A 26115-nucleotide genomic window follows, 5' to 3' on the forward strand; every position below is an offset into this window, starting at 1 on the left:
TTTAAAGTATTTGAACTGCTTCCAGTACAGGTCTAGGATTCATGGAAAAAGATCCCCATTCAGCTCCAAGCAAGAGAGGCAAATAATGCATTTATCTCTGTTGTGATAGTTTCTGACAGAATTTTGAACACACGGTTTGAAAATTAATGTGATAATGTTAAATATTAGAAATTATTCATCATAATTGAAAATGTTTAATTAGTTGATCTGGCATTATTTAAATTGTGATTGAGAATGTTAGATGGTACAGAGGTTGTTGATTCAAAGGGACACATTTTTCTATTTGCTTTTTTGAAAATGCTCCTTTTAAGGATGCCTTCCTCCAATCTATTTTCTTTTTATGGATTACAAAATAATAATATGATTGTTATTGTTCCCCGGGAATGATGGGGATCCAACAACTGTCAAGTTGGGAAAAAGCTGTCTCTGAACAAAAGATCTCATCTTACAACCTCTTCACTTTGTCACTCACCTTAACTTGTTCTTCCCTCCATCCTCCCAATATGAACACTATATTACAAATCCTTTATTTGTTTGAGGATAATAAAATAGTGCACTTCAGTTGGAACATAGTGACCTACAGCAAGTGCAGAAACAAGCAAATAATGACAAGAATCACTCAATGAAGCAAAGATGAAGAATTGTTAATCAGAAATAAGAACTTGAGCATAGACTGAACATTTTTTCTGCACAAATTACTTCATCCTTCTGCTTTCCCATTCCAAATCAAGAACTATTATCTACAAACATCAATAATACAGTAGGTCCTTGGTATCCACTGAGATTTGGTTCCATGATAACTTGTGGATACCAAAATCCATGGATGCTCAATTCCATTATACAACTATACAATGATATAGTTAAATGGTGTCTTTCATATAAAATGGCAAAATCAAGTTTTGCTTTTTGAATTTAGAAAAATATTTTCAAGCAACAGATGATGGAATTATTGGATGCCAAATCTCTGGATATAGAGGGACCAACTATAAAGTACATATGTTGCATGCAGGAGCTTGAAGTTGCAAACGTAATCTGTGGCTTCATCTATCTAAAAGATAAGCCATCTATTAAGTTCACAATGATCTTTGGATGTGGGTGGACTGCAACTCCTATCATTTCAGGTCCATCCCCCTGAAACCCCAGCAGTATTTTATGGTGGTCATGGGGGATATGTGTGCCAAGTTTGGTCCAGACCCATCATCGGTGGGAGCTACCCGGCTCTCTGGAAGTGGGAGTCATTTTGGAAATCGCCCAAAAACATACCCACCCACATTTCACTTTTATTATATAGATAGATTGGAGATAAGTTACTGGGAAAAATTGCAGTATATCTCTGATTACCCAGAAATATTCCAAACAATTACCTTGGATACAGAACCATGGGAGGACCTCCTGCCACTTCCCACCCCACCCACATTCCATTCATTCCAAAACTATCTTTTTGCTTTGCTTTTCTACACTAGAAGGTGCTATTTCTCTTTCAAATATGCCTTAAAATTGATTCATATGATGCATTTCTGCAGTGCTAATTCTTTTTCTCCCAAGGCATCACGCCTTCCTGTTTTATTTAATTTTAGTGAATTATAATGACCTAATTCAAAGAAATGCATATTTTTAACTTCAATATTAATTCAATATTTTAAGAAATTAGATAAATTCATTAAAAATAATGCTAATAAAAGATAATAATTACCATCCTTCTTGATTAAATAGTTCTAAGCTCTGCATCTTGAGATGGCCACCAAGAAGTGTGATGTCTCTTTGGCAGACCTTTGAGGCCAAGCATGATAGAAGAAGGAGAGGCAGCAACCCTATTTCTGGCTCCAAAGTAGAGCCAGGGCTTTACTAGAGGTACTCACCAAATCCAAATATAGGTATGAACTCTGTACTAATAAACAAAACTCCTATTTAGTGAAGGCTCTAAATTTGAGGACAAGTGTAAGGTTAATATGTTCCTGTTGATCAGTTGCATTGGATTATCAATTCAGAAATAGCACAACATTAAATAATAGATAGTGCTTCTCACTACATTTGACTAATGGCATTGCCACTGCAGCATTCTGGTTTTTCTCTGCACCTCAGGCTAATTTGCTGTTCCAGTTTGTTAGGTTTCATTTGTGTAACTGTTTCATGATCCAATGTCATTGAGATATCTGCCATTAGAACACGCAAGGAACAAAATACAAACTAGAGCCTTAATTTAATTTGGAAGTCATTTTTGACAATTTCAGTGCCTCCTCCTTCCCTTTACTCTTCAGAGTTTTAAAATATGTCAGGATGAACTCTTTAAAAAAAAGCTTTGGAAATAGTAGCATGTTTTCATTCCCCACTGTATTTTATATGCAGCAGTACTGCAACTGTGACTTGATTTTGCAATTAAGACCAAGACCAATTTGACTTCTTTCCAGGAAGTCAAATAACTTTTTTTGGTAAAGTATATACTACTTACAAGCATCCCATGGTTATGGAGCATCTTACCTTCTGATGAAACTTTTTGGCTTAGGCGATCCCTCGTAGGCTGAGGATGATGGTCCTCCAGTTATAGTGTCTTGGGGGTGTGTCCGTAGATGGCTGAAGAGACCTATTCTTGATCTGCATGTTCTCCCACAGTGAGAAGTGATGAAGCTGTAGGATAAGAGAAATGTGGTATGATGAACTTTTACATTTTTTTCTTACAACTGTCTTTAAACAATTCCCCCTTGAGTCCTATTTGACACTATTACTAGGAAGTAGATATTGGATTAAATACCAGGCCTTTTTACAAATGCCTATGATACTCAACAGCAAAACTGTAATATATTCAGAATTAATTCAACAAGGTTATTACATACTCTGCACTATAAATTATAAAATAAATGTTGATAGAACCTAAAGGGAACTAAATAATAAAGATGCTGTGAAACTCCTTCCTCCCAATTTACTTCACAATTGGGCTTAGCAGCCCAAACAACACCCCCCCCCCAATTCCAAAACATGTCCTGTTTCACATCACATTCAAATTTATTATGTCTCAGTGACTTTGGGTACTTGATAAGGTCCATCCTATTTTCCATTGCTGTATTTCATCTGTCTGTCTCCAAATTCCATGCCCATCAGCTTCACTTATATTTTTTCCTGACTTCCACACATCTGTCAAACTATAAACCCGAAGGAGGACAGGAACAGAGAGGCATATAGCCATCTCTCCTAAAGTTAAGCAGTTCTTAAGCAATTGGGGAGATGGGAGAGAGCAAGAACTAGATGCTAATGTGTGTGGAAGATGGAGTCCTTGGGTTCTTCTTGACCATCCTCTGAAATTGTATCTTTTATGAATTTTGCGCTCAAACTTCAACGATACTGAAAATACTGAACAGCTTTGAAATATGAATATAGTTAAGGAGAATATTACCCACCTTTGATCTGAGTTCCCTATATACAAATATCTTGTGAAATGAGTCATTTTATAATATAAGATACCTAGTAAAAGAGGCACTTTAAAGCCACTTACGCATGTTCTAGCAACCCTGTGGAAATTGCTTCAATTAAATCTCTGATTTTAATAAAAAAATGTTTCTAGCAGGTTTGTGGAATAACTGTAATATCCCTTGTGGTGCTATGATCTCCAATGGATATGTGTCTGGTTTTGAAAACAAATTCATTCTTTTTGAAACTCGGTGTTGATTTTTTTCAATCTTCATGAGTAGAATTTTCCCTAATGAAAAGCCACTTCTGTAGGTTAATATTATCTCAGAACTAATATTCAATACATCATAGAAATGACTTTTCAAGACTTTAATATTAAGAAAAGGGGGAAAAAGAAAAGGGGGAGTTCATTTATACAAAAAGCATAAACAAATTAATTCTTTGATTTTAATAAGGCTTTTACACATACACAAATACATTTTACTGCTCACAGAATGCATCTATAATGTGAATAGAACATATGAGTAAAGAATTTATACTTTGCACAAATACAAATGCTGCAGTACCATCTTTATTATGAAATACTATAAGGTCAGGTATTCTTAAGTTGGGATAAACCACTTTGAATGTTCTTGCGAATATCCAACCTTAACTGCAGATCAGTTTCATGTCAATCATACATCACTGTTCATAGGTTCTTTTGACATTTTACTCTCAAGTGCAGGGATTGAGAACATCTGGCCTTCTGAATGCTGTTGGATTGCAGTCCCATAAAACAGAATAGTCAGCGGTAATGGGAGCTGCATTTGAATAACATATTCCTGATCCCTATTGAAATGTCTGTGCATTCTCTGAAGAAACTGTTTCTTTTCCTGAAGCAAATGTTTGACTTTCCATTTCACTTTCTATTATCATGTAATTAGTATCATCATTAAAACCTCTACTGCCAATCATGAAAGCATTTTAATTAATATAGTGATTTTATTAGCTAAAAGCTTCATACAATAATGAAAATAATACATTTAATACAGTGACATCTCACACTACCCCCTACTACTAAACTAACTATTAAAATTAAAGCTAAAAGGGCACCCAAAATACACTGCAAAAAAAAGATTAAAACTTGACTTCCTATTTTCCTCCCAGCATATATAATACTAGATCCTACTTTCTTAACTCATACAACTTCATATTTCTATTTTGTGATCCAAACTACTAATTCTCTAACACCACAGTTAATACCATGTTTCCCTAAAAATAAGACAGTGTCTTATATTAATTTTTGCTTCCAAAGATTCTCTAAGTCTTATTTTCAGGTGATGTCTTATTTTTGCATGAAGAAGAATTCACATTTATTGTTGAACAAAAAAATGAACATTTATTATATACTGTACAATAGTTGTCATCAAAAACCAGCATAACCAGACAAACTGTGAATCCTATCAAGAATTTCTTGTTACTACCATTATTTCCATGTACAATACTCTATGGTAGGTACATTTACTGATCCTGCATGCTCTGGTGTTCTGTTTGTTGGGCATGCTTTGAAACAAAAACTTTGCTAGGTCTTACTTTCGAGGGAGGCCTTATATTTAGCAATTCAGCAAAACCCCTACTAGGTCTTATTTTCTGGGGATGTCTTATTTTAGGGGAAACAGGGTATATTCTCACTTCTTTCTTGCAGAAAGACAATGGTTCCCAGTATTTCATAAAAGCATTCTTGTTTGAATTTCTCCAAATTCAAATGCTTTCATTATCCAATATTTCTGTTTTGGAATTTCCATATTCTTCCATTTCTTTTCATATAACAATCTTGGCACAGTTATGTGTTCTGGCACCCTGTCATGTTGTCATTGTCACAATTTGCATCATTCTGTGTCCCACCCCAGCATATTCAAATGCTTTAACGTGTATTGTATTACTGTTATACTCCATCAATGTCATTGAAATTTTGGTTGTATCCATGAAAACCTTTAAAAATAAATCTGTCTTAAAGGTGCTACTAGATTCCTTCACCCATCCACTGGTTTTTAGATCTTTATTGCAAGTGCTGAATAGTTCTTGGAGACATATTCCTTACAAAACTTTCAGTAAATCAGTGTTAACTAGATCAATATTTCTGATTTATATGTAGAACAGTTTTGATCCATCAACAATTCCTCCAAAGGTTATTTGGTAATGTATGAAGATAAGCCAACTAATCATTGACTAAAATCTTTTTGTGGTAATCCCCTACCCAAATTACTGGGCAGGGTAGTTGTGGAGGTGGGCTTTCCCTCTTCCTGCCATTTTTGCCTGGTCTCCTTGTTCCCAAGAGGCCTCAGGCTTCACTCACTCCTCGGCACGTGCGGGAGTGTTGACCAATCAGGATGAGCCTCCTGGCTCATTCTGAATGGCCAGCAAGGACAAACCTGAAGGAAGACCTCTTCCCTCGGGTTCACAGACTGGATTTAAATCCTGACACAGCAGCTCCTTTGCCTTCACTTGCCTTTGAGCTCTACTAAGTCATATTCAGTGTACTGGGAGCATGGCAGTGCAATAATATAATAATAATAAAACTTTATTTATGCCCTGCCACCATCTCCCCAAAGGGACTTGGGGCGGCTTACAGATAAAAACAACATACATACAATTCACACTATAACAAGATAAAAACAAAATGCAATATAAAACAAATGTATTATAATAGCTGATAATATCAGTCAACCATCAAATACAATTCTGTCATATACATAGGTGGACGAACTGAAACATCTATGCAAGAATACAATGATGAGATAAAATGCATAGATAATAAAATAGGGACCTAATAAATACCAGATAATACAGCATGGGGTTAGCTATCTAATGAGCCCAGAGTGGCATTTAATTGGTTTCAGCTCTTTTCTACATACTGCCAGACCAGCATGCAGACTATATGATGTAGGGATCCATGACCCATGTATGGCTCCCAATCCTGTTTACAGCTGTAACCACTAAATCAAATTGTAGCCTTTTCCCAACTCCTGTGTGGCCTGCATTTTGTTCAAGGGGCTAGGCATGTCACCGTATACACACAACTATAAAACTGAATTAAAATAAATGAAATAGGACAGGCAGAAATAGAATTCAATGAACTAGTCTTTAGTTAATTGCTTTAAAATGGGTGGAATTAATGGAATGTGTGTATCATGCATGGCTGACACAAAAAAAAACTTCTACTTTGGAATTGTGCCTTACTATCCTAACATTTTCCAAATGCATTCATAAAACAACTTCTAATACACAGTTTGTATTTAAGTCTTTGAAAAAAATAGTATTCAGTTGTTCCTGTATGTCAGGGTAGAGCAACTGTAAGAAGTTAAGGGGCTACATTATCCCTCCCAAGATAACCTGGAGGACTCGACTAAAAAACAAATAAACTCCTTTGTGTCCACAATGTCCCAAAACCTTCTAGGACCTGTGAGGCACATTTTCACATTTTTAGTGGAAATTATCTGGAATTCACTTCTTGTTGTCTCTTTTTAGTATTTTTAAAAAAGCCTCCCCTGGCTTAATGGGCGGGGGACAGGAAAGCATGGGGGGAAGGAATGAATTGGTTCTGGTGACTGCACCTTACTCATCTGTGCCACATTGGCTTCCATATTCGGCTTCCATGTTTCAGCATGTGAATGTTTTGTTTCAATCCAGGAATCAACTTGACTTTGTCTTTGAATGATTTTGTCACAATCATACTGCAACATGAATTTGTGGTCTTTAATGCTGCAGAGACATTTAGCAATATATTATCTCAGTGGATTATCCTTGTTATTTGATATAAGAATAATTGTGAGTTTGAGACCACAATGACAATGGATCAACTCAAATAATTGAAATATTATAGTAAGGTAATTGTTGAAAATGGAAATGCCTTAAAATTGCATACTGCTTTCTCCTTGTAGAGTAATTGCTTTAAAAAAAGAGGAATGTAGTGGATATATTGACATTAGTAATTATTTTGATATAAAGAATCCACACACAACTTATCTGCAGTTGGAGATAAACCCTGCTGTAGACATAGTTACCATGTATACTCATATATAATTTGACCACATGTATTAGTTGAGGGCAGCTTTTTGGGACACAATTATGGATTTTGATATGGCCCGTGTATAAGTCGAGGGCCATTCTGTAGTGAGGAGACAAAACTAGTACTTTCTCATGAGGCCAAATGACCCTGGCCTTCCATTTTCCTGCCCAGGCATTTTGCCAGTTTATGCAGAGAAGGTTCAGTATTCACACCTAGTAAGAAAGGAACCATTCCCTTTGAGTAGAGTGGCAAAAGGTGAGAGCGTAATCTATGCCCAGGAGAATCCAAAAGAAGCTCTAACCATCATCATCCCACTATTTCAATCATTCCTTTAAAGGGGAACACCAAAGAGCTGCCACCATTTTCTCATCCAGGTATTCAGAAAGGCAAGATGTGATGCCATGGCTGAGACAGTACAGTGGACCAGTAATTCTTCTAGGCTCTCTCAGAATGATTTGGAGGTTTTCCTTTTGACTAAAAATTTTAGATTTATATATGAATTACATTATATACATTACTCTCCCTCAGAAGTGTTATGTTCATACCTGATTGGTTCTGAATTCAGCATTGCTCCTGGATGACCAGGTGGTTGATGTGGCTAAGAATGCCTTTCTTGAACTTTTATTGGGACAGCAGTTGGGCTTTTTTTGAGAGAGAGAATGGTGTCACATCTTTGGCTTCATCAAGACTATTGTTCTATACTATAAGCAGTCACTCATGGCCAAGTATGATTGTCTTCCAAGGGTAGAGTCTTGGCAATATGTATGTAAGTCACTGTTGAAACCTATTCTGGATACACGTGGTCTTTCACAATGAGGATATAGATTGCCAGATTGAAGGTGGTTGCAACAAGGTATTCCTTGACGCTCCTTACTCTTGGCACATTTCTCCCTTTTGCCCTCTCTTTGTGCCTCTTCAAAATCCATAGCACCGTTCATAACAGGGTTTCCCAGTTCCACTTTTTTTAAGGTTAGCTTTAAGCCCATCTTTGTAAGTTTTTCTACATGTAATTGTCTCTAAAGAATGTTTGGAAGCCACATATTGTGGTTAATATACTCCTCTGTGTGTGATTTTTAGACCATTTTTATCTTCATTGGTTTCTGGTTTCTAGAAGAGTTCTCTTTCCTGTATGAACTCTGACAGTATGTTACAATTATCTTCTGAGAAATACTAAGAATACAAGACAGATTTTTTCCTATGGCACCACATTCTCTCAGATTCTCATTGAAAGAACTTAAAGTAGCCCAATCAATCACATGTTTTTCTTCCATTTCTCTTTCTATTGTATTTGCTTTGATATTAGTATTTTACATCTTTTGTATAGTTTCTATTTTAAACCTTCACCTCTAATTCTCGGCAAACTGTTTCAACTTGTTTATAGTTCATTTCTAATAAGTTTTCAGTTATAGATGGAATCCTATTTAGGATAGAAAGATAGCCTAAAATTCTCTTGTAAAGAAAATAATAATAATTTTGACACAGTACACAACATTTAGGAAAACCTTCAATCTGACACAAAATTTGCTAAGTAATTTCTGAATAAGAGTTCTGGTCTTGGTCATATTTTTAAAGGTAATGATGATAGGAATACATGATTTTTTGTAATGATCAGATAAAAATATCTTGCTTGAATTATGCAAAATTATGAGTTTTTACATGTTAAGCCTATTTGGAGAGAAAGAATTACATGAATGTGGTTCACTTCCATGACACAGACCTAGTACTAACCGTAAAATGACAACTAGAGAAATCAGATGCCAAATAGAGAGAAATGATCCACTGACCTTATTGTACAATAAGACAACTGACCAATTGTACAATAAGACGCCTGACAAATATATTTTTGTGTCTGTCTGTGTGTTGTATTCTATTCTAAAAGAATCAAAACAAATTGAGGATATAGACCATTCTTCCTCAATGTTATTATTTTATTAGTATTATTTTTCTCTATAGAAGAATAGATCAAACAAAAAAGTTTCTTACCCATCTTTTTAGAGCCTTTCTTCAAAATATACAAAGAGGCATGAAATGATGAATACTTGCCTTTGCTATCATAATAAATCATAAGCGGAAATATAAAAATAGCATTTCAGTATTAATGTCAAATTGTATGTACCTGTTAGTGTCAATGTTCGTTCTCCATGGGAACACTGAGCTTGCAGGTGAGAGCCACATAACCTAACTTTGTACCCCACAGTATTACCGTAAAACCTAACAATCATTTGATTGTCAGCTGCAGTTAATTATGATGGTGAGAGATAGGCAAAAATAGCCAGAAGAAGGTAGACCTACAGAGTGGTTGATGCGATTAATGTTTGCTAAATGTACATACATAAAGGAGGGAAATATCACAATAATCAACCCGGTTTTTTGCCTTCAGCCTATCTGAGGCCATGTGGGTTGGAGTCTGACCACTAGTCGGAAAAGAAAAGGCTGTTTGCAAGAGTTCTGGGGTATGTTTTCCTGGAAAAGGTGAGACGCTGAAAGCAGAACTCTGTCAAAGAAACTTTGTCCCTTTATGAGATCATCCATATTCAGAGATGTTGTTAAACTATTGCAACTGTTTATATTTATCACTCAAATGGATGGATTTGCTTTGAAAAAAACCAATATGTAAATTTCATGCTTAGTTTAAACTGAGTGAAATGAATCCTGTCCTGTAGTTAGCTTCCTGGTATTTGGTGTTCCATAATTTTAGTGTATCAATAATAAATATTTTATAGATTGAGGAAAACGAAAATGCTAAAGGAATTATAACTTTAGTATTTTGAATTCATGTTTGCATGACACATCTTCTGCCAAAATATATCCCATGAATTTGATATATTCCATTGACACTTTGCCCCCACTTTGCCCCCAAAGCATGATATATTTTCCATATCATGGCTCTTTGTTGCTGCTTTGTGTATTACTATTATTATCCTGGTCATGGGTATTTTCATTAGTATTATTATCATCATGATGGCTAGGGATCTTTTTTCCAGGCTGCAATTTTGACCCTTATTTAGTAAAGCATCATTTTTTTCTTATTTGATCTTTGTTTACTGTAATCTCTTTTGCTGAAAAAATTTCATGAAATCAATGTTCAGTTATATTGATCACAAATATGTTTAGTGATAGTATCACCAGAGGGCATTTATTAATTTAGTCTACTGAATAATCAGAACTTGACCCAACAACTTAAAAGCAGAAAAACAGATGTACATCCTGAAATATACTATACTGTCTCTAAATATTTCTGCATTACAGAGGGCTGTCTTATGTTATCTGACCAATGTATATAATTTTTATTTTACAAAGAAGCACAAAAAGTAGAAACATGTATGTTTAGTTCCATTAAACACACTGTCTAATATTTGGAGGGCATTATGGCTGTGGGAAGACTAAACAGTTAAAGCTATTCTTTGAAAAAGTAGAAATTAAATGTTGATTCATTTGTTCTTATTGGCTTACAGGTCTCCTGACAAATGCAACAACAGAGACGCCTTGTAGGAGTTTTTAGGCTCTGTATGGGCTACATTTCCTCGTCAAGTTTCACTGCTGTGGATCATCGTCCATTATATGTCATCCGTTCAACTGTCTCTTTCTCTATGTTTCATCAAAGACAGCATACTTCTACGTTATGAGCTAAAGTCTGTTCTACCATACTAAAGAGCACTGGACTAAGGAATCAAGATGTTAGAGAAATGCTCGGGCATTAGCAATACAAAAACAATAAAACACATTCACAGTTAACGTCTCATCTGCGTTGTATGCCACTGCTGAACTTGATCTGTGGTGATGTTTTAATCTGAAGAGTTTACTCCACTCGAGAGAACTCATCCCAATCAGCCTTAGAGAAGACTGTTTTGTCTGTGGGGGGACACTGAGGTGCAGAGGACAATTTCTTCTCACGCCCTAGACTGCCTGAATTGCTTTTATTTTCTTATGTTTCGGTATATACAATAGACCAAAGAGCAAAATTTATTTTAAAGTGGACACAATGTTACTGTTAACAAAGTTATTTGAATTCAGCAGTATGGGAACCACCATGCACGAATTCCGCTCACCCAGTGCTGCAACGTCACTTTCCAGCCAATGTCTTTATGGAACACTGCAGAAAAAGCTGGAACTGCTCTTGGAGGAAAGTACACTAGAGAACACAAGGGAACAAGGAGAGAAAATGACCATCCTTCAGCAAGAAAACAGAACTTTGATTGAAAACAACACAGACTGTCTACATACCACCTTTACTCCTCTGTGCTTAGATTGACTTCTCGTACTAAAATCATTTTGAGTTTAACCAGTTCAACATGCCTCTTCTATGGTTCCATTATTTTATTTTTATTGTTAAAAGTTGGATAATACAGTATTTGCAAAGAGCATGTTTGGTCATCTGTGGCCTATGTCTCATCTGATCCACCATTTAGCACCAGAAAGCAAATCCAAGGGGGGGAAAGTAACACTTGTTTGAAAGAGATCATTAAATGTATTTTGAAAAGCCTAAAGTTATATATTTAACAGTTTTTATATGTTGTATATTTGTAGAAAATCCTATTTAACAATTAACGTGGTAACTCTGACAGTCATGACACAAATGGGCTCAGAGTTGAGTTGTTGTTTTTATTACTTCAGTTGTCTCTGAAGTGACTGGTGTAGTTTGCTTTCTTCCATTGGGACATTCTGGATGTAAAGCATGACCAGAGAGGACTCTGTAGAAAAAGCAAAGAATAATGTTGTTTATATTACATAAATGCATTCAACCATTGCACTGTTGGAAGGCTTTCTCTCTCTCCCTCTCTTTCTCCAACTTTTGTCTTTTTCTTTTTCTTTGAGGGGTGGTAGATTTTTATATACCAGTAAAACAATGTACAATATCTTAATGGTTTACTTTCCACATTGAGTTCTGTTCTTCCTCTCTTTTTCCCTCCTTTTGAATTTGGTATAAAGGTAAGCTTACTCCTTGATAAAGATGTAGGTGGCTTTATGATTTTTTAAAGATCTCATACATTAGAAAGCCCTTTTTTCAATATGATAGGGTAGTGAATGTTAAAGATGAGTTCTATATAAGAAACAAAAAAAGATGTTAGATCAGTAACCTCCAAAGTGGTATCTGCTCCCATCTACAAGTCTGGCTAATAGTGCTATGAGACCAACAAGTGGGCTTTTCTCCTCCCTCCCAAAAGGTATTTGCTAATATTAAACTTTTCCCCAATATCCACTGTAGTATACTACCTAAATACTCCAATTAACTTTTAGTATTATGCTAGTTCTGTGCTACTAAAGAAAAAATATATAGAGATTGTTGAAGCAACCATAGATGAGAGGTATGAAAAGGAAGTTCATTTATTTAAGACCTATCCCAATTTTCTAGATTATTTTAATGCACAGGTTGAGGAAACCATGAATTATGGGTGACAGTGTCTATGAATAAAACATTTGCGCAGGAGGTCTTATTTCATCATAAGGGTTTTGATCAGTGTCCAAGTAGCAATTAATGCCCAGCCGCTTGAAAAGTATTATGAACTGCCAACAGTATAAATGACCAATGTCCGACTTAAGGTGTCATGCAATAAATGATGGTAGATACTTCAACTGTATTATAAGAATTGGAAAGCCAGATCCCTCACTCCACTCACTTTCTCTTTTGTTACAGTTTTATTTTAATTTTTTTTTTGAAGGGAGTGTAGTAGCCTTATTTAGTAAATACTGAACAAAATTAAAATGTTTCAACATTTTTGTTGCTTTACAGTATTCAGTTTTGTGTTGGTTCAGCTAAATTATGAAAAAAATAAAGAAAATCATTTTATAAGCGAGACTTGTTCACTGCTCTTGACGTAAGACAAGGAGGGAGGGAATGGGAAAGCAAAGGTTATGTGAATGTGTATGAATCAAACTTTTATATATACAAAAATTACTGCATGCCCAGTTGTGCTTCTGTACCCACATGACAGAATCATAGCAGTTTAACACCACGTTAACTACTATGGCTCAATGCTATGGAAATCTGATATTTATAGTTTTGTGTGGTATTTATCTCTCTCTGACTGAGAGCTCTGGTGTCACAACAAACGACAAACCCTAAGAATTCATAGGAGGGAACTATGGCAGTTAAGGTGCTGTCAGTCTGCTATCATTCTGCAATGTGGATAGGAAATGTGATGTGCTTAGACTGATGCTATGGCCATCTCCTTTTAATGACTCCCAAAATCCAAGCATATTTGAGCAAATGTGTACTGATGGCTGATTTTGTACAGGACAAAGTGGTAAACTAGTTCAGAGAAGGGCATTCTGTGGCTCTCTAAATGTTGTTTGGCTTTATTTCCCGTCATGTATCACCATTGACTGTCCAAAAACTTCTAGCGGGTCACATATTTCACATCTTGAATATTTGGGTAAAATTCTGATTGGACTTATAAATATGTTTAAGGTATTCACAACTTACCTGTTCCATGGTTTTTGGTGAGTCTTCCCTCAGTAATAGTAAATTTTTTATCTCAGCTGTAAGTAAAATGGCAGGGATCATCAGATGTATCCTGCTACCATAGTTGATAGGGGAACTGTGCCCCACCACTCTGCTATCCTGATGCTACATGTAAATACCCACCAAGTACTGCAAGAGGCATGTGGTTTTCCTGAACAATTTAGGAATATCTAATCAACAGTATTTCAGGAGAAAAAAATCCCACACTTGCTTATGACAAAAAAAGTGTTTTCCTCATGTCCTGTGAAAGACCAGAATGTGACACCAAAAGTTAAATACAGTAAGCAATGTGCTTTCTGCCCTTAGGTTTGTGAAATATGTTTGAACAAATTGAAAGATTGCATTTTTAAGGCCGAAGGAAGTATTGACTTGTAGCATATCTTCATATATAAGTTGCCCTCATGTGTTAGTTGCAGACAGGTTTGGGGGCCAAAATTATGGATTTTTGTATGACCCATGGATAAGTTGTGGGTCATTCTGTAGAGAGAAGAAAGCACTGATGCCTTCTCAGGGAGCCAGCCATCCCTGGCCACTAGTGTCATTTCCCTGCTCAGGCATTCAAAAGGACAGAAGTGGCACCACACCGGAGGTAGTAGAGGGGGTCAGTACAGGAAGTCCCTGAGTTAGAAACTTTCGACTTACAAATGGCTTTCGACTTACAAATAGTTAAGAACAGGGATAAAACAACAGGAAGTGAGAGAAATCTAACGCTAGGAGGGGAAATTAGCTCCTGGAAGAGTTACTATGGAAAAACGGTGTCTCAGCTGACGTGTTATCCCTAATCCTTGTTTCCACAACAAGATGATTTTTTTTTCAAAATCCAATTCTCACAGGGATAGAAAGTGAGGTGGAATCTTCTGAAGAGGGATACAGACAGCAAAACCTCTATGCTTTTCGAAGCAACTATATATATATATGGCTGGAGTTACTCTTCAAAAATGTGCCAGTTCTGACTTACAAGCACATTCAACTTAAGAACAACCTTACAGAACCTATCTTGTTTGTAACTTGGGGACTGCCTGCACTTCTTTCAGATTATCTCAGGACTAAACTCTTCACTTTTGACACTTTCCTCAGCAAAAGGGGTAGTTCCTTTTTATAGGAATTAAGATAGAGTAACTACATTGACTCCGAGATAAGTCAGCCCAGGTTTGGGGGCTGATTTCTAGATTTATATTTGAGTATATAAGGTAATTTTTGTTCTCTGAGAATATAGTTTATCAAATCATAGTTTAGCAAACCCTGCCCTGGAAGTTAGCACTGCATTAGAAAGATCAAACTCTTGGAATCATTTGCTTCCTCATATGAAATGTTGGGTCATGTATGCATATATCTTGAAAATGCAGTTTTCTTCAAACATGTTTATGATTGGGTTGTTTTGTACTTCGTTTATCTTCCCACTGAGCTCAAGCTTACTTTTTACATAATACATCATTGGGTTTTGCTGATTATTTTCCCCTTGAGCTAGAGTGAGCTTTACCTTGATATAGCCAGATCTTCATTGTGCTTGTGGTACTTTATCATCTGTAAGGTAAGAATATTTCCCAAAGGTATGTCTGAGCGAGAGAATACTGTCTTTATTCTGAGATTTGCATTAAATAACATTTATCGTTCCCCCTGAATGTCTGGTATATTCTGGATTCCAAAGAAAATAAAACCCACAATAACCAAGCTTAGAAGCTACCCAATGTGCTCTAATTAGAGATGAATTTCAGCCTAGTTTTATATGACAGCAGCCTCAGGCGAGTTCCAAAAGCACAGCTCTCCTTCCAAATCACCCTTCGAAAATGTACAATTTTGAATGAACAGCCAGAACTTGCTTGGCTGTATAAATTGAAATGTGCCTCCCTGTAGTGTTTAACAGAAAAGAGTTTTTGTTTCCTGTATACATTAAAGGACATATTTTCCATTCAAGAATATATCCCTTTTATACCTCACCTTTACTAATGCCCCATCAAAGACAAAGAGATTTAAAGAAGAAGAAAAACCAAGCAACACAGCTATATGAACTTCTCTCTCTTTTTGGCTACCAAGATAAGTGTCTTAGCCTACAGTGGTGCACTTCAAAATGTTATGTTAAAACAGCAGACATGATATTATAGTTATAATGAAAATACATGCAAGTTAGCCTAGAAATGTAGGAAACACAAGGTTTTTCTGAATACTCTGATTTTTCTGGGTCTAGCACTGTGTTAACCAGTGTTAACGCCCAACCAGATACCCTTGATACAGGACAATTTCTAAGCCAGTTAAATTTCAAAATGTTATGCTAGGTTTTTAATGCTGGCATAAAATGCTAGGCCAGCCTTTTAATGCAATAGCCCTAATATAAAAACCTATGTTCATTTGTGTGTGTATGTGTTAGCCTCCAAGTCTTCTTTTGACTTACTGTAATTCCATGAATTTCATATGTTTTTTTAGACAAAGAATACTCACAGGTGATTTTTTTTTCAGTTATTTAACTCTGACATCTAGCCAAACAAAAAATGTAGGTCAATTTATAAACTTTGTAAATCATCCTCATCTAAACAATCTTTCACTGAACCAGAATTAAAAGAGGGAAAGAAACCGGCATTGCATAATTGTAAGAGCTTGACTCTGTAGCTTGACTAGGCCAGGGTGAAGAATTGTCAGTAGTTTGACAATAAGCACAAAGATATGATTAGAGTGTACCACTTCTACATTCTTCATGATGGTATTTTGAACAGAAAGCTACTCATGTAGTTTCAATTGCACAAACTCAAATTCCAATTTGCCATAAACTTTAAAATATATGAATGAAGGGTTTTGTTTCAAGCAGAAATGTATAATTGTTTCTAATTTTACTACTTACATTTGGTTTTCCAAAGACTTTGGAGAAAGCACAGAGAACATGTGCTGGAAAATAAAATAAGCAATTTTAATCAACTGCAATCCAGGACAACAGACTTTCTATGTCTGCCATGACCATTAGGCTTGTGCAATCCAGGTAAACTGTGATACGTTTTGGTGACCTAGATTTCAGTGTGGTTCCCAATCTATTTTTCAGGAACCTTCCAAATTCAGGAGGACAGAAATCCATTTTCGATTCAGGAAGCCGAAAAATTGTTTCCTATCTGGCCCATTGGTGGCAATGGGGGGGGGGCTTCCCAAAGGCCCCCCTTCCTGTCATTTTATGGTTGCAATGTTGTTTGTCCTTATATCCATTAAGACCTGGATTAAAAGCATCAAAATTACCACTCTTTCTGAAATTCTTTGCCTTTTGTCTGTAGAAGAGACCAGGTTTAATGCTTTGTTAAATCTGTTTCTGTTGTAGAGGAGACAGGAGCTGCAGACATACTTGCTCTCTCTCAGCAGCATGCAGTTTTCCAAGACATTTTAAGGAGGTTTCCCATTTCATGGGGAAAGAAACGAGATTGACATGGAGGTATCCTACTCTGGGCTTCCTTTGAATAGCCCTCTTTCCTCTCTTGGTTTGGAGTCCTGTAGTGGTGTGCTTTTTTTCTTGTGCTTTTCCTTCTAGCTGCTGTCTCCTTCCCCGCATTCCATGTGTAACCGAAAGCAGTTGGTTTTTGACAGCCCGTATTCTGTTGCAGCTTGTAAAAAAATGGCGGTGAAGGCCATGCCATTACAGGCTTCTGAACCAACTGAACAAGCCAAAAGAAAACATCCATAATGAATCTGTGCACAAGCCTAATGACTGCCTTCTGAGCCCACTGCCCTGAAATAATCCTGCCACCTACACATACTTCCTGAGATCATGCCATTTAGAATTATAAAAACTCTAATCTCTACAAGTAGGACCTCTATATTGATCCGGCAAGTTGTCCAGGATGCTGAGATTTGTAGTCCAAAAAGTAACTTTCTCAAGCTTTGCTCTTAAGATAGGAAACAGTTGATTTTTACAAGAGGGTTAGTTACTTCAGTTATTAGACAACTAGCCATCCTTCCTCAAACTGTCTCCCTATCATACCTTTTATTATAAGTGCAATTAGTATTTAGCAACATTCCATCTATTTATTCTCTTCTCTTTCCATTTGTGACACTTTCTGTAAACATTCTGTTTGGATATTCAATTTTGTGTTCAGTAATGAAAGTTGATTGCATGGTTGTTTGGAATATTCTTAAGGAATTCCAATACTAGTCATGCTGGTGTTCCATCTTTACTGACAAATAAGAAAATATTCTTGCCATAAATTGTATTGTTGTTCCAGGCCCATTCAGTCATTACAACTTTTGCAAAGCAGAACATTGTTTTGTTTTGTTTATGCAAAGATAAGCAGTCAACAGATTTTCAAATATTAAGTAGTTGAATAAAAGTCTCATGGGACATAAGTGCCATTTTGCATAGTCCACAATAAATTTTAAAAAAGTTTACTGTATATTCAACAGGGAGACTCATTTAGTCATAGAAATCTCAAAAGTGTACTTCTGTATCTAAGATTAGACATACATCTAAGCATTGTAACACTCTCCAAAGAGACACTCTCGATGACTAAAAGGGTTGAGTGGAAGTTTAAAAGAAAAATGGATTTTCAAGACACATAGGATTGTTTTGGAGTTTCTTTTCTCACTTTGTAGTTTTGTTAATTGGATTAGTTTGCAAATACTATGTATATTTCTTGTAGACTACTACAGCCTTGTGGAGACTGTGAAAAACTCCAGCAAATAACCGGACAAATGAAATGAAATGAAAATTCAAAAGAGGCAGCTTCCCTGGACTACAAAGAACATTTATAATCATCTGAAGTTCATGGCTGAATTTTTTTCTCTCAGGAAAAACATGGTTGAAGCTTCACTGAGGACACACAAATCTGTCAATGTGCTTGTTCAATGTACAAAATCACCCGGCAATGCAAGTAACATGCCAGCCTGCATTTAGAAGTGAACTAGAGTTCAGTTATCTAAATCTAGCAACTACACAATGTTCAGCTTTCATTATGAATGTCTTATACATATCAACCTCAGAATCAGTTGGTTCTCCAGTGTATACTATATAAAGTGCTGAAAACAAAATAAATTGGTTATTAAGCTCACTATTCGGCAAATATGATGTTTGTCTCAGGTTCTGACAATGCAAACAGTTAAGCTGAAGATCAGAGGACATGGCTTATTTTGTCTGTTGTCTGTTTTCCTCCTTGTTGTTGGACCTTTGAAGGAGCAGGTAAGGAGGGTATGTGTGTGTGAGGGGGGATAATTGTGCTTTATCTTGTTTATGTCTCTCCATGCTTGCAATGTCATTTTCACAACTTGTATCTCTTTCAACAATTCTGAGTGCCTTTAGCCTTGAGTTGTTAAAGAAAACAAGTGCACAAAAATTACCCTGATGACATTACAAACTCAAGCGAGCAAGCTGAGGTTGTAAATTTACGCATATTTTAATACAAATTTGCCCAGGCAAAGCATTCATCTGCAATTTAGAAGCTAACATCAATGTACTATGAATTTTACCATTTTTAGCATTCTCACCTTCTCTCTAGATCTCTGTCGTCAACAAGCTAATGTTCAACGAAGTGGCTGAGTTTAACATTCTAGTACTGAATTAACCTTTTTTTCTCTCTCTGAAGAAAGGTTATTTGGTTGAATTAAGTAAAAGCGAACAACAAAAATCCATCCTCTAAATAAGGAACTTTGCCAGCTTTGAACAAGATTGATTGGAATGATTGATTGCTCAGTCTAGATTTTGAAATGCTTACTGACGTACTCCTTCTTTGTTCAGTGTTCTTTCACATTTAATAAACTCTTACAACCTGGCATGCATATCCATACGTTTGCCCTAGAAACAAAGCACACTTCAGTTCTGTAGAATTAAAATCTTGTTTAGTTTTGCAACAATTAGGTATAAACGTGGCCCAAAGAAAGATGTACACAGGCATTAGGTGGACTTATGACTGCTTATGGTACTGAGTTTTCGAGAAGTCATCATAATTATAATAATTATCGCTACTGCTACTAGTCCTATCTTTATTTATATCCTGTCTTCTAAGACTGCGTCTCAATGCAGCTTACACAGTAAAAAAGGTTGTAATAAAAACATACTGTACAGATCCATTATCCAGGCATAGACCAAAAGGGGATGCAAGACAGAGAAGGATAGTTCATTTTAGGGGGAGAGGGGAAAGGAGTAAATCCATTTTCCCCTGTTTTACTTTTATTTCCCCCATACCTGTCGCCATCATGTATGACACGGGAGGGGGGGGGGAGAATAACCAGCAAAAATGGGGAAAATGGTTTTCCTCCTTCAACTCCCCCCCAATAAAATGGACTATCCTTCTCTGTCTAACGCCCTCTTTTGGAACTTTACCAAATATACTAAACATTCTAAAGTTACATAACACATTTTTTTAAAAATACAGCACTTACACTTTGTAAAGGGTTTTGCCTGCCAATAGAAGGTCAGCCAAACTAATCTCCCTAGGAAAGCAGTTCCAAAATGTAGGGGTGGACACTGAGAAGGCAATTTCTTCTGGCACCACCAACCATACCTATAAAGGTGTTAGGACTGAAAGAGATTCCTTTCCAATGAATGGACCCCAAGGGCTAGGAAGGCTCAAACTGATAGATATATTAATAGCCTGTCATACAGTTTTTGTCTGTCTTCTGCCACCATGTGACCATGGAAAAAGTACAACCACCAGTGCAGAATTACAATTGAAGTGAGAAATCCTATGGCAAGGTATATACTCAACAGGTTGACTCAGTATATAGAAACAACCTTTATTCATACCCTTAATTACAATTACATAGTTTGCCCAAAATTCCTGAGTTCAAATGCAATATCGATCTAGAGCTAGATCGGTTCCTGGGTTTTGAGATTCATACAGAACACAATCCATCGTTTCTGGTGCAGTAGTATGTCTATCATTTTTAAGCGACCAGACCAGCAAGAATTAATGTTTTTAATTTCAGTTAGTCACAACAGAAATGCTTTTCCCCTGAAAAAGAGGAATGGTTGGGTATGCTAAATTCTTATATATGTAGAACACTACTGTAGTTCAGCAGTTATATCTCATATAGAATGGAGAAACAGAACTATATGATGGGATTTACATTGACCAGAATCTTTCAAGCCACTTCCTATTGCTAGTGACTATCATAGTGAATTTTTAATTTGTGTGATAGACTATAATTATGTTTTCACTGGAAAGTGGAAATAGATTTAGTCCGCATATGTTCACCAAAAGGAAGCACATCTAGGCTAATTCGCATGTTATATATTGCAGCCAGGGAAGTGCTGCTTCTTCCCAGATTCCCTCTGGAGTGTAATACATGAATATTTAATGCATAAGAATACAAGAGAATATGTAATGTTTTTCCTTCCTGCCCATTCACACTCAGACTTCTTTTGTTCGGAAAATATACTGTGATTACAGCTAAGAGATTGCTTTGAAAGTGAATGTGGAGTCTATGAGGTTTTCATATCAGGTAAAATTTCAGGCCATTGCAGCTTTGACCGAGTCTATATTTCTGGCAATTCTTACAGCACATACTAAATATGGATCTGTTCCTACAGTCCATTCTTGTTGTACCAATTTATCCTTACCATAAGTAGGAAAGTCTTGTTTGTGAGAAGATGCTGCTTTGTCATTGCTTATCTGTGGGGACATGAGAGAAGCCTCCCACAAGGATGGTAAAAACATCAAAACATCCAGGTGTCCCCTGGGCATAGTCCTTGCAGATGGCCAATTCTCTCACACCAGAAGTGACTTGCAGTTTCTCAAGTTGATCCTGACATGAAAAAAATTGCTTAGCTGTCAAGACTGAGACCCTCTCTAAATACAAGGCCTTCTGGAGCAGAAATAGATTGAAAGACCAGGGCCGTGAACACTGTAAATCTGGGACTGTCTGTGTCACCGTCACCATTCCCAGATGGTTATAGACCTCAATGTGAGTCCCTATCACAGGCACTCTATGCTAACATCAGCAGAGGCACCCATTTGACCAGGAGTTCACATGGAGCTCTGTGGACATCTGGGAGTAACAATGATAACAGCATGGACACAATTTATTTCTTTTTCTCAGCACTGATCCAGCTGCCCACACTACTGCGAAGTGGTATGGTTACTTTCATGCGTTTTTTTTTCTACTGCAAGATTAAACCAGATAAACACAGTTTAATCTACTCGATACTCCAGGAAACAATGCCCAGCTGCTCACTGGAGGGAAGGATATTAGAGGCAAAGATGAAGTATTTTGGCCACATCATGAGAAGACAGGAAAGCTTGGAAAAGATCGTGATGCTGGGGAAAATTGAAGGAAAAAAGGAAGAGAGACCGACCAAGGGCAGGATGGATGGATGGTATCCTTGAAGTGACTGGCTTGACCTTGAAGGAGCTGGAGGTGGCAATGGCTGACAGGAAGCTCTGGCATGGGCTGATCCATGATGTCACGAAGAGTTGGAAGCAACCGAATGAATAAATGACAACAACCTACAATAGTGAAGAAAATTGTGAAATAGCCAGGGTGAGTCTGGTTATAATTTCCATACAGCCTAAAGTCTTCCATGTTGATTTCTGAACAGATGGATAGATGTTAAAGTAAAAATATGGGGTCTCCCCACACAGAACTTTATTTTTGGCAGTAGGAAGATTATGTGACTAGGTTCATTAGAGACAAGCCTGATTTCACTAATACCACACTCATCTCCCAATATATATTCTGTGAGATAGCTTGAATATTCATTTGGATTTGAAATGTCAGCTCTTTCTCATTCTCCCTAGATCTTTCCAAAAAGTCTATTTCTGCAGCAAAACAAAGGATGCATGTTCTGACAATTGTTTGATGACCAAAAAAATCCAAATAACCATATCAAAGATAAATCAATAAAAATATCACTAACTTAAAAAAAATTGAAGTTACTGTTTTATTTTTACTTCAGTCAACAGTGGCATGGAAGATCTGTCCAGCTGAAATGTTCAATAGCATGGAGAATTCTAGTAGCAGAATCAATTTGTCCCTTCTGTGGCATCTTTTTCTACATTTTAATTGAGCTTATGTAGGATTGTGTGGAGCACAGCAAATGTTATTTCTGCATATGCATATACTGTTTTGCAACCCAATTTCCCATCTTCTGTATTGCTACACTTTCCATCCTTTTCATGGATACCTTGCTCCACAAACAGCCAGTGGTCTATAATGGCACTCTGGTTGCAAAGTGCTTCAGTCTTGCCTGGAAGAATATATAAAAAGCAACAATACAGCCAAGAAATAGCAAAACGTGATAGCTCCAGCAAATACATATAAATGTGATAGATCCAACATATGCATCAAAAGTAAAAATGTCAAATGGTTGTTAGAAATTATATACAGTCTAATTACATGAGATTTTGTGATAAAAATACAAGGGCCTAGATTTTATCCTAGATATATCTAGGTTAGAGTGACTGAAATGAAGCAGATTTAAGTTTAACAATACATGATTAGTTCTGTTGTAGACACAGCTAAGTCTAGGTGTATTCTAGATGCATCATGAGTATCAGAGCCGGCCCTAGGTATTTTTCAAGTGTAGGCGAACAGAATTTTGGCGCCCCTCCCAAACCAATCACTGAAAAATAAAAGCGTTGGATAAGCAGAAATGTTGGATAATAAGGAGAGATTAAGGAAAAGCCTATTAAACATCAAATTACATTACGATTTTACAAATTAAGCACCAAAACATCATGTTTTACAAGAAATCAACAGGAAAAGCAGTCTCAACTGCGCCCTCGTATGTTTTGCACCCCAAGCGACTGTTTAATTCGCCTCATTGTTGGACCGGCTCTGATGAGTATACTTGAATCTAGTACCAAGAAATTCAGAATAAATATTTTCCCAGTCATAGCCAAGTAAAGACATTATTTGATAGAATAGGATCATTTTCCTAATTCTTATTGCACCTAGAATTAGGAGCATCAAAGAAAGAAACATCATAGAAAGGTGGGTTCCTGCTATTCAAAAAAAAGAGGACAAACATCAACCAAAGTACCCACCAATATTTTTCCTTGTACATGCCAACCCACCCAGATCAGCACAGGTTCCCTCACATGTAACTATACAGCAATCAAAATGTTATACAAGTCCATTTTGCTGATGTATAATGCAACCCATCTCACTGCCTCTCGAGTTGCCAAGGCATGATTCTGATGAAGTTATCACCATCACACTGTATAGCTGTGAAAGCTCCTAATTCATTTCCAATCCAAGAATCAAACATCCAGCTTTTGTGCATCTAGTGCATAGTATCCTCTCATTCCTTCCTTACTAGTAGGAAAGATTTAGTAATTTCAACCTCATGCATCCAATATATGAAAGAGATCCCAGATATTGTCAAGCACAATAATTTTATTTCCTCTGTGTTTATATTGGACAAAATTATATAGCACAAAGTTCTTTCCAAACCCAAACTTCAGTATGATTCTTGGCCCTGTTTTGGTGAGGTGTAAATCTCTGGAATGACTTCTTTTGCTTCTGACACCTGGCATGTAGGGAAGAAGTTAACCCTTGAGAATGACTGTGGGTTTGCTTTCATGTATAGAGTTCTGGGACTTAAGTAGGTATGCTCTGGGTTTATGTAGAAGGTCAGCTGGAGGGCAACACCCGAGAAATGATTGAGAAGGTTGTCAAGTGTTAACATTTGGCATTAGCTGGATGCACATCATGCCCCCCCTCACCCGGCTCCTTTCTAGATTCAACACAATTAGGTTGTAAGTCAAATAAAATTGCCTTTATTTAACCTATATTTCTGTGTCTATTTTTGTTATTCAATAATTAACCATCAAACCACAAATAGAAGCATAAGATAGGAGGACTTTTTACTGAGTAGAAGCCAATCACATCAACTAAACATCCTGTCTACATGAAGAAGGAATAAAGTCTCTTGATCCCACCCTTGCAATCTTCATCAAATTTGGGAATGCTCTCTATACTCCCTACAAAATTTATAGATATTAATCTAAGTTGCCCAGTTTTGTGGGCTGGTCCATGAGGTCACAAAGAGTCAGAAGCGACTGAACGATTAAACAACAAACTGTCTTTTATTCCTTTGGAAACCAATCAAAATACAAAAACTGCTGCATATAGAAGTTCATTTGGATAAGGCTGCAGTTAAAACACTAAATAATGTTTTTTTCCAAGATACATTTTAAATGCCCAAGTTTAGGAAAAATTCAAAAACTCTCATTCTGAATAAGGTTGTGGTTTCAGAGATTTGCTGTTACAGGATTTTAAGTAGAGGCTTAGCTCTGGAAATAATCAGGTCATATAACATATACTGTTGTACTTTAAAGTACTATTGTGCCTATTTCTATTTGTATTTCCAGACATATTGATAAAATAAGAACAGAATAGTGGTTTTATATAGGAAAATAATAATTGGAACACTACAAGGGAAGCAGGAGTGAAGGGATGACCTGAAGATACTAGCTTTAATTGGCACAGATTTTAACTAAATCTGTACTCCTACTGACAAATGGTTTTTATCCCATAAGACTATATAACCTATATAGTAATGAAATAGGTGTATATTTTGGATTAATGTATAACACGACCAAATGGATTTCATTAGTGTATCTGTCATGGATGCTGTTAATGATAGCTAACAGTGGAATAGAAAGTGTTAACATTCTTTGGAAAACTGTGCAGATCAAAATTACATTACACTAGCATTCATGAATTTTAATGTCACTTTTTTCTAATAACAGCTTTTACAAAAAGTCATTTCCCTTTGAAATTCTAACCTCAGAAGAAAAGAAACATTTTGCATCTGTCTTGCCTTGATGTTTTCCACTATTTCTGAATGTGTGTGTCAGTGCTTCATCAAAACAGCCGTGCAAAAGAGAGAGGTTTTACCAGATTCATAGCAAAAGTAGCAAGGCTTACGTTTCCAGAGGTATCCTCCAAATTTAAAAATTAGGGAAAAAATAAGGTAGACCGCAACAGTCTTAATTGGGAAAGACCAGAATAAAGAAAATTGTGTTCTATCGGCATGGAATTGTGATTTTTGTGGAGAGAAAAAATGGAAAGGAAATTAAAGGAAGAGAGAGTGGTTGACTGGCACTGTAATAAAACACTTGGCACTGACACATTTTGTTGCAGGTCCCACTTCATGTGTTGATTGTTTCCATGTTAATAGGCTGAGCATTGAGGACATTTGTTGCTACCTACAATCCAAACGCCTCCAATGACTGTTTATTTCAGAATATGATTTGAGTGTTAATGCTGAATTTATTGCTTTTGAATGACTTGA

At 36.4% G+C, this 26115-nt stretch overlaps 1 protein-coding gene across 9 annotated transcripts in view; it reads left to right on the forward strand.

Annotated features, from left to right (window-relative positions):
• The window catches only part of tafa5 (TAFA chemokine like family member 5), a 504871-nt gene that overhangs the window by 419564 nt on the left and 59192 nt on the right, over positions 1 to 26115 (forward strand). For 4 of the 9 annotated variants that reach the window (XM_008111263.3, XM_008111265.3, XM_008111264.3 and 1 more), the window contains one exon: positions 10906 to 13245. The exons of 3 other annotated variants lie outside the window; for them this stretch is intronic. In XM_008111263.3, the coding sequence (XP_008109470.2) occupies positions 10906 to 10942 (37 nt within the window). In that variant the 3' untranslated portion in view covers positions 10943 to 13245. Of the gene's footprint in view, positions 1 to 9830; positions 9923 to 10905; positions 13246 to 26115 lie in introns of those variants that run through there. 2 more of the 9 variants (XR_506421.3, XR_010006658.1) reach the window with 1 other exon arrangement.

The sequence above is a fragment of the Anolis carolinensis genome, chromosome 5 (assembly GCF_035594765.1).
Source record: "Anolis carolinensis isolate JA03-04 chromosome 5, rAnoCar3.1.pri, whole genome shotgun sequence".
NCBI lineage: Eukaryota > Metazoa > Chordata > Lepidosauria > Squamata > Dactyloidae > Anolis > Anolis carolinensis.